Below are 15,042 nucleotides of genomic sequence, written 5' to 3'. Positions count from 1 at the left end.
GAATTGAAAAGTCAATGAAGATCGCTTAGCATAATTGTCCTTTGACACTTTCAGGTCCTAGGGCTAAACTGTGTGTATAATGAAGATAGATAAGTTCCGCGAGTGCGGAGCCCGTGACAAATTACTAGCCCGGAGCGTGGCATTTAAAATGCGCTCCGCAAAGATTTGCGGGATGAGGGAATGAAGGAAGCGAAAGCAAAAGATCTCCTTTACTAAAATGGCAGTCTCCGCTTCCTTTACCAAGATGGCCCCGCGCAGGCGCCGGAACGGTGGACCAGAAGGCGGGGCCAGAGGGAGGCGGAGCCAGCGGGAGCCGTCAGGTACGGCCCCGCCCATCGCCCTCCGCCTTCCTCCTACCCCCCTTCTTAATTCCGGATTGGTCCGGTTCCAGCGCCGCAGCCCGGCGGCAGCGCTTTGGGGCCGCCCGGCGCTCGCCACTTCCGGCGCGTTGGGGCTGTTGGTCCGGGGCTGCCGCGCGGCGTGAGCGGGCAGCTCCAGGGCGGGCGCACGCAGGGATGCTCTGGGGGGCGGCGGCGGTGGCCGTGTGGGCTGAGGTGGTGAGGGCAGCGCGGGCCCGCGGGCTTCTCTCCTGAGCCGGCCACTCGGGCGGAGCAGCTCCGCCGCGGCCCCTTCAGCCTCCGCCCCTTCAGCCTCTGGGCCGGGCCCGCCGCCGCTTCTGCCCGCGGAAGCCGGGGAGCCCCTGCCTGGGCCCGTAGCCTCCCCTTCGGGGGTCGGGCCCGGGCGGGGGGCCCCAAGCCGCTGCCCTCCTCGCAGGTCTCCGAGCCCCATTTCCTGCTTTTTCAGTTTTTTGGGGGAGGAACGGGTGGGTCTGGATGAATTGTCCCGGGGGTCCTCCATGAGGCGGACCGGGAGGCCGTGCTCCTTTTAGAGGGTCCCCGCGGGGCCCGGGTTGGGAAGGGGTTGTCTTTGCATGGTCGGGGGACTTCCCGAGCTTGGCGGGACCATGACCTGAACTGTGCGGTCGGGACGTGTCCGAAGCCCAAGAGCCAGCTCACCTGAGCCGCCCCCTCGCCGGCCAGCATGGTAAGTGAAGTGGGAGCCCCCGCCCTCGCGGGGGGCCCTGCCGCAGGGGTGGGAGTGGGCCCCAGGGCTGCTGAGCCATCGTTTCTCTCTCCCGGGCGGGGAGAGGCGCGTGCCGAGCCCGGCTGGTGACACATGCGTGCAGGGTGTGCGGCCCCGGCTGTGCGCTCCCATCCCCCCCAGGGATGGCTCAGGCCTGGGAGGGCCCTGGAAGCGCAGCAGGCACAACCCTTGCATCTCATGTTTGCCTCTTTCATAATGATTATAACTACCATTTACTTATTGAGAGCTTATAGTGTGCCCAGGGCCTCTGCTAAGTGATTGACGTGTATTCCCTAATTATCACACTAATTCCTCAGATCGGAAGTGGGGAGACTGAGGCATAGATAGAACCATTAATTACCCGGCTCAAGGTCAAGCGCTTTTTTTTTTTTTTTTTTTTAATGGTACTGGAGATTGAACTCGGGGGCACTCGACCACTGAGCCACGTCCCCAGCCCTATTTTTTATTTTATTTAGAGCCAGGGTCTCACTGAATTGCTTATCGTCTCACTTTTGCTGAGGCTGGCCTTGAACTCGTGATCCTCCTGCCTCAACCTCTCAGCTGGGATTACAGGCATGGCCATCGGGTCAAGCGCTTTTTTTTTTTTTTAAGTGACAGTGGCAGTATTCGAACCTAGGCATCCTGACTTGATAACTCCTTCCGGTTCTGGGAGATTATCTTGTCCAGATGTAGGTTTATATATATGGGGAAACAGCAAAATTTGCAGGGATCACTTAGGTGATAGCAGATTTGGCAGTAGTATCCCTTGGACCCACAGGCTGTGCTGTTCTTTGTGCTGCGAGCTTCCTGGCCTTTTCTCTGGTAGTGTTGGAAAGCTCCATGCTTTCTGATTCTGCCAGGAAGACTCTTGTGAGGATACCTTCCTCATTTTCCGTAAGCATTCTCAGTACTCCTTTAGTTTTGTGTACCACCATCTATTCGTAGAGCATTTGTGTTTTTACTTATTTTTGTGGTGCTGGGGATGTGACCAGGACCTTGTGCATATGAGGCAAGGCTCTACCACTGAGCTACATCCCCAGTCTGTGCATTTGTCTTTGTCGACTGAGCCTTATCTGTCCATTGAAGTAGACTCAACTCTCTCAAAGGTGAAGTTGTCTGAATCTTTATCTGTCCTAGTTCTTGGCACATAGTAAGCCCATGGTGAGTGGTTAATTGCTCAGCCTGTGCTTGAGCACATCCAGGGATTGCTCTGTTTTCCTCAGAGCCACCTTTTACCCCTGCCAAGTTAGTGGTGTAGTAGAGAAAGGGATGCAGCTTCTGTGACACAGATGTTTAAAACCAGTGGAAGTTTTAAAACTTTCAAGGGGCCTGCATTCTGAGGAGGATCTAAGGCATTGATCTTGTCCTCTTAGGACTTATATCCAGCTGGCTAAAATACAACCATTAATGCTGAGCAGCATGACATAAATGGCACGCACTCACACACTCTATCTCTATATATGTAAAATACACGTTTATATGTACGCATACATACTCTGGTGGCAGATGAGTTAAGCTCTTTGAATTCCAATTTTCTTATCTATACAATGTGGAGATAGGAATCCTCCAAAGAATAATCCAAAGGTATGAGATATATGTAACATTTAGTGACCAAGGAAAGTAGTACTCATTCTTTCCTTCATTTATTCTTTCAGTAATTAAAATTTTTCCAAATTATTCTTTCAGTTTTTTTGGTTTGTAGTTGTGGTAGAATTTACATAACCTGAAACATTTTTTACCTGTGCAGTTCAGTGGCATCAAGCACCTTTGCATTGTTGTGCAACTCTCCTGGCCATGCATTTCCACAAGGTTTTTCATCTCCCCAAACCGAAACTCTACCCTGGACGCTAACTCCTAGTCTCCTCTTTCAGCAGTCCTCCTCTGAGGCCTTGGGAACCATCAATTTACTTTCTGTAAGTCTGACTACTTTAGGTCCCTCATGGAAGTGGAATCATACAGTATTTGTCCTTTGGTGACTAGCTTATTTCACTCAGCCTCATACCTTCAAGGTTCATCCGTGTGTGTCTCCTTCCTTTTTAAGGCTGAATTCCATTGTGTACGAGGTACATTTTGTTTATCCATTCATCCATCAGTGGATACCTGGCTGTTGTGGACAATGCCACTAGAAGTATGTGTGTACAAATATTTCTGTGGATGTTACATGGCAACTATGTGCCATGCCCTGGAGAAGGCGCAGATGAACAGCCAGACCCTGGCTGCCCCTCAAGGAACTTAGACCACGCTTGCACCCTTGTGTTCAGGTTTCACTTAATTGACTGTCAGTGGAGCATTAGAATCACCACCTTTGAGTAATCAATTGTAAAGTTGACTTCATGACCTCTGTGTACACTTTTTTCCTGAGGTAAGTTGTGAGTCAAGGTTTTTGTAACCTAGACCTCAGTTATTTAAGCTCACGGCGAGTGAGTGGCCACTGTGGATGTGAGGTGAATAATCACATCCTCTTTTGTCCATGATGCCAGTGGGTCATCTGTAGTTGTCCAAGGGTTTGGGTGGGGCAGGCTTTGTCCCCTAAAAGCCAGGAAATCGTTGCCTGATTTGTGTCTGTCAAGAGAAGGATTTTCCCTGGGATCACAGCTCTTTATTCAAAGAATTCTTTTCCTCTTTATTTCTTACTGATTTACAGTTGGACTTTTCAGAGTATTCGTTGATCTAAGTTTGCACCTTTTGAATATTTTTTTAAAACATGAAGTCTAGGAAGACTTGAAAAAACTATCATTAAGTGAGCATCTGTGATATGCTGTTTTTCATTGATTGCTTTTCGTTTTAGTCTTTTAGTATCAGTTAACCACTCCAATCCTGTTAGGTCACATTATTGCTATTACTACCAGAGGGAGAGATTAATAGACCTGTTCTAGGATGGAGCTGGCCTTTGGGCCCGTGGTACTGTATTCCAAAGCCTATGTTCTTTACATTGCGCCACATCACAGGAAAGATTATCAGGAATGTCATGAAACTGTGTTTGTTTAGTTCTAAGTTAGATAGTGGTGGGGCATAAAGGGAGTATGGGGGAATTTCTTTAAACTGCCCCTTCAGCAGAAGGGAATTTGGCCAGCATGTTTAGGGCCAGTTAAAGGAGAATGGTCATGCCAGTACAGAATTACTAGAACATTCAGCTATACTCTAACTGCATTTGATTAAATCATCATTTTGGGTTGAATTCCCATGAGATCTTAAGTGGTGTAACATGTTAGAGGTTCCCACTACTTCTCTGAAAAGTTGTTACTTAATATTGAATGAGCTGTTGCTTAATATGGAAATTTTGTGCAAAATTGAATCTTTGCTTAAATTAGCATTTCTTTTTTAGTTGCCTAGAAATTCCATTGGTTACAAAGGCTTATAATGTCACAGATCATGAATGGTCCCTGTAGTGGAGACAAAGTCAGACTTTAAATTTGGCTACTTGTGTGGTATGCTACACCACCAGCGTGTCTCCACAGTGCTGCGTAGTACACCATGACTGTGTGAGGCTCAAAGAAGCTGTGGTGATGTGAGGAGAATCAGGGAGAGGTTCATCAGTGCCCAGGGGTTGTGTAGTTCTGTCACATCATTAGAGATAGTCTGGGGTGATATTTAAATATCAAGAAGTGACTTTCACAGATTTTGGAAAAATTAGTGCATGACATGGTTAAAATGATGAAGTTACCTGGTTAACAACCCCCGTTAACGTATGTAGAAGTAATTCTCTGCATTAAGCCCAAAGCTTTTTAATATCTCATTTTATACATTCATGAAATAATTATTGATTTCTGCCTTCAAGCTTAAAATCTCAGGCACTGTGACTACAGTATAACAGTGTATTAGTTAATATAAGTACAGCTTAGTTTATGCCAGCTATTTTACCTATACTAATTCATTTATTCTTCTAAACAATGTTAGGAGGTAGAGGCTATTTTTATTTCCCATTTTTTTAGATGATAACATTCAAGACATTGAGAAGTTAGGCAGCTTCCCAGAGTCATGCTGCAACCAAGCTGTAGAACTGGGGTTCAAACCCAGGTAGTCTGGCTCGGGAGTCATTGCTCACAGGGTAAGACCTGCGGTAGAGGAATGCTAGAGGAATGCGTCCTTATACAGGCACGCAGGCTGGAGGAGCCTGGGACAAAGGCACTGATTCAACTGTACCTGGGTGAGGACAGGGAGGGTCAAGGAAGGCGTCCCAGGAGGGCATATTTGAGTCTTGAAGGATGAGGAAGTTTGACAGTTGAATAGGGAAAAAAGGGCTTTCAAAGCTAATGCTAGCTGCATAAAGATTAGATATGTATCAATAAAGATAACGAAATAATGGGTGTCAAGTGAGAGTGAAGGAAGGAATAAATGTTGTGTTTAGGACTTTCTGGGACTTGATCTGCATACATATATATACACATATATACACACACATATATATATCTCTATCTACAGTGCACAACATGCCTTTTTTTTCTCATCTTAACAATTCTTCACTCATGCTTTTCTTCGACAGGTGCTGCTCCATTTCTTTGTTCCCCTTTCCAAGGAAACTTCAGGAAAGTGTTCTATACCTGATCTCTAATTCCTCACTTTCTGTTCTGTCTTAAGCTTACCAGTCAAAGTTCCTCCTACCTCTGTTACTAATTCCAGTGGTTGACTTTTAGCCTTTGTCTTATTTGATCAGTGGCATCAGACAAATCGAACACTCTCTTTTCCCTTAAATCTTTACTTGGCCTTCAGGACACTAAGATGTGCCCTTGAATTTCCTCCTCCCATCTCGCTGGATGTTTCTTCCCCATGTCACTGATCTGGAGATAGAACTGAGGAGGAGTGTTCTACCACTGAGTTATACCCCAACTCTTTTTATTTTTTGAGACAGGGTCTTGTTAAGATGACCGGGCTGGCCTTGAACTTGTGATCTTCCTCCCTCACCCTCTGTGGTACTGGCCTTCTCTCTGATCTTTAACAGTTGGAGTGCTCCAGGCCTCAGGCTTTGTGAACTCTTTCAGGATTCCATAAGCCAAGAACTCCTAGTCCAGGCCTTTATCCCCAGCTCCGGTACTCATGTACGGATTGCCTACTTAACAGACTCGTCAAACTTGCTTTCCGAAGGGGTGCAGTTACTGTACCCTTCACTCACTCTGCTCCAGCTTCCCTGGCCCCCTGTTCTTCTAACCCTCCAGATGCGTTCCTGCCCAGCTTTGGTCTTGCTGTTGCCTCTCCTGGCCTGTGCTTTCTCGTAGGAGTCCATATGAGTAAACTTCGAGCTTCCTCATGAGGTACCTTCCCAATGAGGTCCTGTCCTTACTATTTAAAATGGCCATCTCTGGGCTGGGTCTCTAACTCAGTGGTAGAGCACTTGTCTGTCATGTGTGAGGCCCAGGGTTCCATCCTCAGCACCTCAAATCAAAAAAGGTAATCCCATTTCATGCCCAGTTCCTCTCACATCCTGCTTTACTTTTTGCAGCATTTACAGTTTTTAAACATTTTATATACTTAATGCTTAGTTGTGAAGTTCATTTTTTTGTTGTCTCCTGCTAACATTAGCTTTGTAAAGCTAGGGCGTTCTCTTTTGTTCCCTGATGTATCTTGAGTCTAATTCCCAGCGTAGCAGACAATTACATTATGGTGGGCATGCAGTGGGGGTCTTGGGTGTTCAAAGGGGGTTTTAGAGGTTCCTTGGTGATTAAAAGTTGCAGAGTAGAGAGTAACAATGTATAATGTTAAGAAAACACTGGATGGACTGATTTGGCTGTGGTGCTGTTTTAATGAAAGGAGGTGGAGGGAGGGCCATGAAGGTAGTTCATGACTAGGTTGTGGAGGGTCTTTAGGGAGTTTGGCTTTGGCTTTGATTTTTTTCTTTAAAGGAAAATCAATCCATCTGCTGTATATAGGTTAGATTGGTGTGGGAAACTAGATATGACACCATCCCTGTGTGGACGTGACAAAGGTCTTTTCTCACATGTGAAATCAGGAGTGGAGAGGAAGGCTTGAGTAAGAGAATTGTCCCCTAAATCTCTTAACTGATTTCAGAGTTTAGGGATGAGGAAAAGGGAAAAGCCCATGCTGATTTTAAAAGCTTTTAGCCTAGAGACTGGGAATAGTGAGAAGTGTAAAATAGTTGGTGGTTTGCATTTGGTAGGAATGGAAGAGATGACATTGACCATTATACAGGGTGTACATGTTTGTTTGTTTGACAGTGCTGGGGATGGAACCCAGGGCCTCACACAGTCAGTAACAAAATGACAGGAAGAGATGATAGGAGATGGCCAGGTGCTGATATAGTAAGGGATCTGGTTGTGTGGGCTGCTGTGTGGAGATGAAGGTAATTGGCACCTGGTGGCCCAGGGTGTTGAAGATTTTAGATAGCTGAATTGTCAGCATGCATGTCCATGTAAAGGAGGACATGATGGCGTGGGCTGGGGTGAAGAGGGGAGAAATTCTGAAAAGTGTAGCTGCATCTTTCTGCCTCTGTTTTTCTTTTCTTTCTTCTTTTTCTACAGTGCCTGGGATTGAACCATGCTTGCTAGGCGTGTGCTCTCCCACAGAGCTGTGCCCCCAGCCCCATCTCTGCATTTTTCCACCTTCTCTTACCCATTTCTCCCTGTATTCTACAACCCATTATGGACTGACTAAAAAATCTTATTATATTTTCTCTAAGTTTCTTTTTTTTAAATTTGTCATATAATAATTTACATATTTGTGGGGTACAGTGTGATACTTTGATACATATCTGTCACCTTAAACAATTTTTATTTCTTTTGGTGAGAGCATTCAAAGTTCTGTCTCCTACTTATTTTGAAATATACAATAATTTGTTTACTGGCAGACTGACTTTTTTTTTTTTTTGGTACTGGAGATTGAACTCAGGGGCACTTGACCACTGAGCCACATCCCCAGCTTTATTTTGTATTTTATTTAGAGACAGGGTCTCACTGAATTGCTTAGTGCCTCACTTTTGCTGAGGCCAGCCTTGAACTCTTGATCCTCCTGCCTTAGCCTGCTGAGCCTCTGGGATTACAGGCATGCGCCACTTAGAATCTAAGAGTGCTGAGTCCAGTTAAATAGCTTGTTTTCCATCCTTATGCCATTGAATTCTTGTGGCCTTTGGAAGCTACCGTCTCCTTTTCCTGAAACGCTTTTTCTTGGCTCCCTTGGCTTCCATAATGTTACTTTCTTGATTTGGTCTCCCTTGATCTTTTCTTCTATGGCTTCAGTTATGACCTGTATTCTGTGAGAACCAAACCTTCCTCTCCAGACTTGGATATCCACCTCAGTGTGCTGTGGACATCAAATTATTTGTGTCTAAATAATCATTCATTTACACACACCCATCATTTCTCCTCATGTTAGTGCTGCTCCTTGCCTTGGTTCTATTCATGACCTTATCTATCAGACTAATCATAAACCTTGAGTCATCTTTAACTTCCTCTTCTCCTTCCTCTTCCTCTTCTCCAATGCCAGACCTGTTGATGTTACTGTAACATAATATGTCCTCATTGGCCTTTCCCTCCATTTCCTCCATTTGGGTCAGACTTCGCTGTCTTTTGCTTTGACTGTTGGTGTCTTGGCTGGGCTGCAGCTTCTAGGTTCTTCCTCCATCAATCCATCTTCTGTGCCTCTGTCAGAGCTGCTTTATAGAGCTCAGATGTGAGCCTGCACTTGACCCCAGAGAGCAGGTTTCCATTAGGGCAGAGTAGTGGATGCACACAGGTTCTGGATTCTCACAGACAAATTCACTTTAGGTCACAGTAGGGATGAGGATGGCTTACTAAATACTTAAAGTGATTTATTTGGAATATCTTTTTAAAGATTTCCCAAATTGTACTTTGTTCTTCAGCCACAGCGAACGTCTTGTCGTGCCCAGAACACCCAGGACATTCCTGTGCGTCTGTCCCTTTACTTGCACTGTTGTTTCCTTTGCTTGTCTTTTTCTTCAGGTAGACTCACCCACCATGTTCAAGGTCATCATAAACATGTCTTTGAAGCTTTCTAGCTACTAGTTTAACATATCATCTTTGATTATAGTTTTTTTGGGCTTTTCTTATTTTTTGTTTTTATTACAAAATAATTACAGGATTACATTGTTGTAGTATCAGTTCAGAAGTTTGAAGAGCAAAATATGAAACCCTTGCCTCCTTCATGTTCCCTCCTCTCCATGCCAGCCCAAGCCTGCTTCTCTTTAATAGAAGAGTCCATGTCAGGTGGGTCTTCCTCCTCTTCCCTCTCCAGTGCCTAGTAAGGATTCAACAGGCATTTATTTGGTTGAGTCAGGAGTGAAAATAAATCCAAGGTGGTCAAGGTGGGCCCTTGAGATTAGAAATGAAAAAGTAGCATTACTTGGAGTGGTAAAATTGAAACAGTACGGATGCAGTTAACACCTATTTCTCCAGAATCCAGCCAGTGAGCAAGGGCAGTCATTAGGTACTTGCTGTGTGAATTGTATGCTTCCACAGAAGCTCAACAGTTGGGTCAGGTGGGTGAGGTACTTGGTGGTAGATACCTAGGAAAGCCACAAGGCAGAGAATTGAGGGAGTGGAGGAGGCCAATGGGAAGGAGTTTAGAGGAAGAAAAAAGTTGATAGTTCATACTTAGATTCTGTGCTAGCCATTCCTTGGGGGACCCCAATGCATACTCCATACTCTACCTGTTGAATCTCCCGTAGCCACCCTGCAAGGTAGTTTTTATGTTCTCATTTTATGCTTAAGGAAGGTAAGGACACTGAGGCTCAGTGGAGGGTAATATTAAGTAGCTTGACAAAAATTACAGAGTGAATTGACTGAGCCAGGTTTCAGACCCAAAGTTCCAACCCCAAAGCCCATGTTTTTTTGTAGATCACTAGATTTCTTCTTAACCCTATGCACACATACATAGGCATATTTATTTGAAAAGTAGCCTATCTGGTTATATTGTCCCAATCCCATGAAAAACTGTGTCTAGCCAGTTAAACTTAATACCTGAAAAATTTTGCTTCATAGAAGGGTTCAAGTGAGCATCATTTGCTAATAAATAGCTATCTCTTTTTCTTTTTCTTTTTTTTGGTATTGGGGATTGAACCACTGAACCACATCCCCAGCCCTTTTTTGTATTTTATTTAGAGACAGGGTCTCACTGAGTTGCTTAGGCCTAAGTTGCTGGCTTTGAATTTGTGATTCTCCTGCCTCAGCCTCCGAGCTATTGGGATTACAGGTATGCACACCATGCCCAGCATAAATGGCTATCTCTGCATGTCCTATAATGTGATAGAATAGAGAAAGTGTGACTGTTGAGGGCACAGTGGCAGCTGGTCCACATATCAGGGCATTGACAGAGGAAGATTGCTTCCTTTGAGTTTCAGTTCAGATAAGCCCAGTAAGCTTAGCATATGCAGTAAGTAGGCTCACTTACATTCTAGAAACCTCCTGTTTTTATATTAAGGTCATAATAAAAGCTGTGGCCTACAGCTCTCTCAAAAGGTTAGGGTAATTTTATGAGCTAAATGAAGGTGGAAAAGAAAGGCCCTTGGTTTTTCAGTTGGCCAATAATTAGATATGGGAAGTTTTCTTTTTTCTTTTTTTTTTTTTTTTAGGGTAATAACTACATGAAATTTTGCATGTCCATTTTTCCAGTACTGGGGATTGAGCCCATGGCCTAACTCATGCTAGGCAAGCACTCTTATCTCTGAGCTACATCTCCAGTCTTTTTTGTTTTGAGATAGGGTCTCACCAAGTTGCCCAGGCTGGCCTTAAACTTGTGAGACTCATGCCTCAGTCTCCTAAGTAGCTGAGATTATAAGATTCCAATACTGTGTGCCTGACTTGAAAATTTTTAAAAAGTGACACATTGCTTTAGTGGTATATACCTTGTAATCCCAGTTATTTAGGAGAGTGAGGCAGGAGGATCACAGGTTTGAGACCAGCTTTGACAACTTGGACCTTGACTCAATATAAAAAATAAAAAGGGCTGGCTAGGGTAAAACCTAACTCAGTGGTAAAGCCCTGAGTTCAATTCATAGTACCACAAAACAAATAAAACCCAGAAAAACAAAACAAAAAACAGTAAAATAACAAAAGACAAACAAAAATAAAAACAAAAAACAAAAACCAACCAAAACCCTAAAATACCAAAGTATCAAAAAAGTACAAAGACCATGACAAAAAAGAAAAAAATCACTTCTCTGATTTAATGTTATGTAAATATCCCATAAATCTTTTTCATTCCTCTATCTGTAGCTGTATATCTGTATATAGATATGTGGGGGGGGGGGTGGAATTAGAATAAGTACTTTTGTTAAAAAAGTGATTGTACTGATGTTTTTTGATCAGGATATTTTAAAAATGAAAACCAAATTACAGTCATTTGTTTTGAAATAATTATATGATCACAGACTTTGTAAAACTACAGAGTTCTGTGTCCCCTTTGCCCAATGATGGCTTTTTATGTACCTGTGTGCAATATCAAAACCAGGAAATTGGCATTGGTGTGTGTCAGTTATTGACTAGTCCACAGGCCTTGAGATTTTACCAGTTTTAGACCTGCGTTCATTTGCGTGCACGTGGTTCTATGCAGTTTATTCTGTGTGTTTATTCATGTAATCGCCACCCCAGTTAAGGTATAGAACTGTCCTCTCTCTCATGACAGTACTCCTCATAAGTACCACCTCTTTGTATTTGTAGCCCCCTGCCCCCAGCAACTACTCCATCTCTAGAGCTTTGTCATTTTGAGAATGTTAAATAAATGTAGTCTGCAGTATGTAACCTTTTGAGATGACTTTTTTCACTGACCACAGTGGTCTTGAGGTCTGTCCATTTCCCTTGAATTTATAGCAGAAAAAGAAAAAAGTGAAACTGAAAGGAAGTAACACATTTCAAGTAAGTCTTAGTTTTAATGATTATTAGTGGTTGATAAGTCCCCGTAGATGAAGGGAAAAGACTATAAAAACATTAGGACATGGCCTCATTTTTTATCTATCTATATTTCATGTAATCAGTACCAGTGAACTTTATAACAGCAAAAATAAGAATCTGTACTCTTTCCACTTCATCCTTCCTCACTTTTGATTGTCAATTTACTTTGTTATGTTTTAGAGCATTTTATATTGTTTAATAACCATAATTTCCTCAGCTTTAGTGTTATATATTTTCAAGGATTCAGTATTTCCCACAGGTTCTTTTTATTATGGTTTTTCCGTATTGAATTCTGTGGTTCATTTCCCTACTGCTGAATTTTATTGTCAGTCTTTATACAGAGTGCTCTAGTTGGTCATTAAGAACATCCGTGAGTGTTTATATTTTGAAGCACATTTTGTCTAGGTATTACATTCTTAGATTTTACTCTTTCCCTCTGATTTTGTAGACATTGTTCTGCCATCTGGGATTGAGTGTTCTCTTGATCTTTTCTGTCATTTATTAGCTGATAATCCTTTTTCAAGAGTTCATAATGGCTATATTTCTGGAATTATTTCATATTTAAAAATGCCTGGGTATTGTCCTTATCCATAAATGGTAACTTTGCTGGGCATAATACTTAGGGGTGGTGCATTCTTTTCCCAAGTATGTTGGAGACCTTTCTTCATTGTTTTCTGAAGGATGATATGTAGAAAAGTTGGGAGTTCATAAGATGCTCTCTCCACCTCAGGGAGGGCCAACTTTTCTGCCTGGCTTCTGGAAGAAGTTCAGTGACTATGGGTATCTTTTAGTGTAGATCATTTTGTATCAGTTCCCGCTGGAATGTGGTGTGCCTGTGTTAATGAATTTGGTACCCAATATTACTGGTTTCTGTTAACTTAGTGAGTTTGTAGGACACATTTTTACAAGTGGGGTTGTGGGGCAAATGGTAAGTCCTCCAAAAGGGTGGTGTTCCTACTCAAGAGGGGCAGGCCCTGCTTCCCCACTTTTGATTTAACACTATTAAAACTAACTAATAATGTGAAGGGTGAAAATTGAGCTTCGGGAATTACTTTTTGTAACAAAACATTCAGCTTCACTCATCTCTTACTCATGTAAGGCACTGGAGTGGAGTGGAACGTTTTTGATATTTATTACAGTGTGTATTTAATTCCCATGTCAGCTTGCCATTCTTGATCTCCTGATCTTTGTACATTTCTGTTGGGTCTGCCAACATTTGTTTAATTTTAAATGTAATTTGGCTGGATAATTTTAGAACATTGACAAAAGTGATCAGGTTTGGAGTAGCTTGCACATTTGTTTGAACAGTTATAGGTTGAATTGAGTGCAGCTAATTTTGTTGGAATGAGAGCACTAACTAGCAGTTCATGTGTGCTAATGTGTGGATTTGAATAAAAAGAATTGCGATGGGTCTGTGTAATCTGATGGTTTTCTAAATCACTGCACATGTACCTTTTGTCTGCTCCATGTAATTAAAGTGTTCATTCGCTCCTGCTTGGCTTCAGGTTATTTGTCATAATGTAATTTAAGAACTTAAGAAATACAGGTTTCATTGTAGAGAAGAGGTTCCTTTACCAGAAAGTTGTGGAGTTTCTTTGGTTGGTGAAGTGATTTCCTGGTAATTGTTGATTCTGTTAGTTGGGCTTATGAACCAAAGTGTGAATTTAGAATGTTGCTATGAGGTCGTTTCATAGAAGGATTGACCAGTCATATTTAAGAGTTTCTCTAATTTTCCACTGAAATTCCCCTAATGGCTGAGAGAGCTCATACCTGGCTAAAGGAAGGTATGAGTCCTCCTGCTACAAGTCATAGCAGCTCCCTGTAAACTTGAAATTTCTTGAAAATCTTGGCTTATACCTTAAACATTTACTGTTTAAAAATCAGTGTAGTGGGCTGGAGTTGTAGCTCAGTGGTAGAATGCTTGCCTAACATGTGTGAGGCACTGGATTTGATTCTGAACTGCATACAAATAAATAAAATAAAGGTCCATTAAAACTAAAAAAAAATTAAAAAATCAGTGTAGCCAGGTGTGGTGGCGGATACTTGTAGTCCCATCTATTTGGAAGGCAGAGGCAAGAGGATCACTAAATTGGAAGCCAGCCTGGGCAACTTAGCAAGACCCTGTTTTAAAATAAACCAGTAGGACTGGGAATGTAGCTCGAGCTAGAGGGCATGTCTAGCATGTGAGACCCTGGGTTCCATCCCTAGTACTGGGAGAGGGTGATAGTGTAGATTCTTTCTGCTTTATCGACTAGTCATAACTGTTAGAATCTTCACAAGAAAATTAAAGTACCAGGCACACATGTTTGAGGAACACAATGTGGATTCATCTCATTTTCCTGTGGGGTGAGTGGTTCATCTGCAACTCTGTGCACAGACGCACTTTTCTGAGAGGTACTGCAGAATCACTTCTTGGTCTATCCATAAGTGAGGCTTCTTATGAAGAAAGAAAACTTGAAGGTTTTTGAAGAGGCATCAAAGCACTCTAAGAAAACAGAAAAATAGTGAACTCCACTTTACACCACCTCAGTAGTGACAGATTGAGTTTTGAGTTGACACTTCTTATTGGGATACCTTAATAGACCAGTTGATAATTTAACATTTGTGTTTTTGACTGTCAGGAAACTTCAGAGTCTTTAATGAGGAATTTATTAGGATTTGTATTGCCTCCAGTTGTCTGGAGCAAGTCACAGTGAGTGAATTCCTAAGACTGAAAGCGATTCCTAAGACTGGGTAAGTGGTGGGCTCTGGCAAAAATTGCCAATTATTTAGAGAAAGTTGGAAACTTGTAGGGAGAAGCTGCACTGAAATGTGTGAAATTTGTAATTGTTTTCTAAAATGGAAAGTCAAGAACTGGAATAAGTACTGTTCCATTTGGGGGTCACTTGCAACAAAGTTGCAAATAGTTGGGCATTCATCTAGTCCATAGTTATGGATGTGAGGATGGAAGGGGTGAGTAGAAGTATTGAAAGTTTATAATTTCACAAAGAGTCTAATCCTGGATAAAGAGATGTAGAGCTTAGCATATGATTTCAGTGCTGGGGATAAGTGCAGAAATAGAACTTGTAAGAGATATAGCTAGCTGGGTGTGGCACACACCTGA

The 15,042-nt window shown here is 42.7% G+C and overlaps 1 protein-coding gene across 2 annotated transcripts in view; it reads left to right on the top strand.

The window, feature by feature from the left end:
• The first annotated feature begins 389 nt into the window (after positions 1-389).
• The window catches only part of XPO6 (exportin 6), a 100,768-nt gene continuing 86,115 nt past the window's right edge, over positions 390-15,042 (top strand). Inside the window, exon 1 of one of the 2 annotated variants that reach the window (XM_079121459.1) lies at positions 390-1,044. In XM_079121459.1, coding sequence (XP_078977585.1) covers positions 1,042-1,044 — 3 coding nt within the window. In that variant the 5' untranslated portion in view covers positions 390-1,041. The remainder of the gene's footprint in view (positions 1,045-15,042) is intronic. The other variant, XM_079121458.1, reaches the window with a different exon arrangement.

This window comes from Sciurus vulgaris, assembly GCF_902686455.1.
Source record: "Sciurus vulgaris genome assembly, chromosome: 18".
NCBI lineage: Eukaryota > Metazoa > Chordata > Mammalia > Rodentia > Sciuridae > Sciurus > Sciurus vulgaris.
This window is presented reverse-complemented; position numbering and strand designations above follow the sequence as displayed.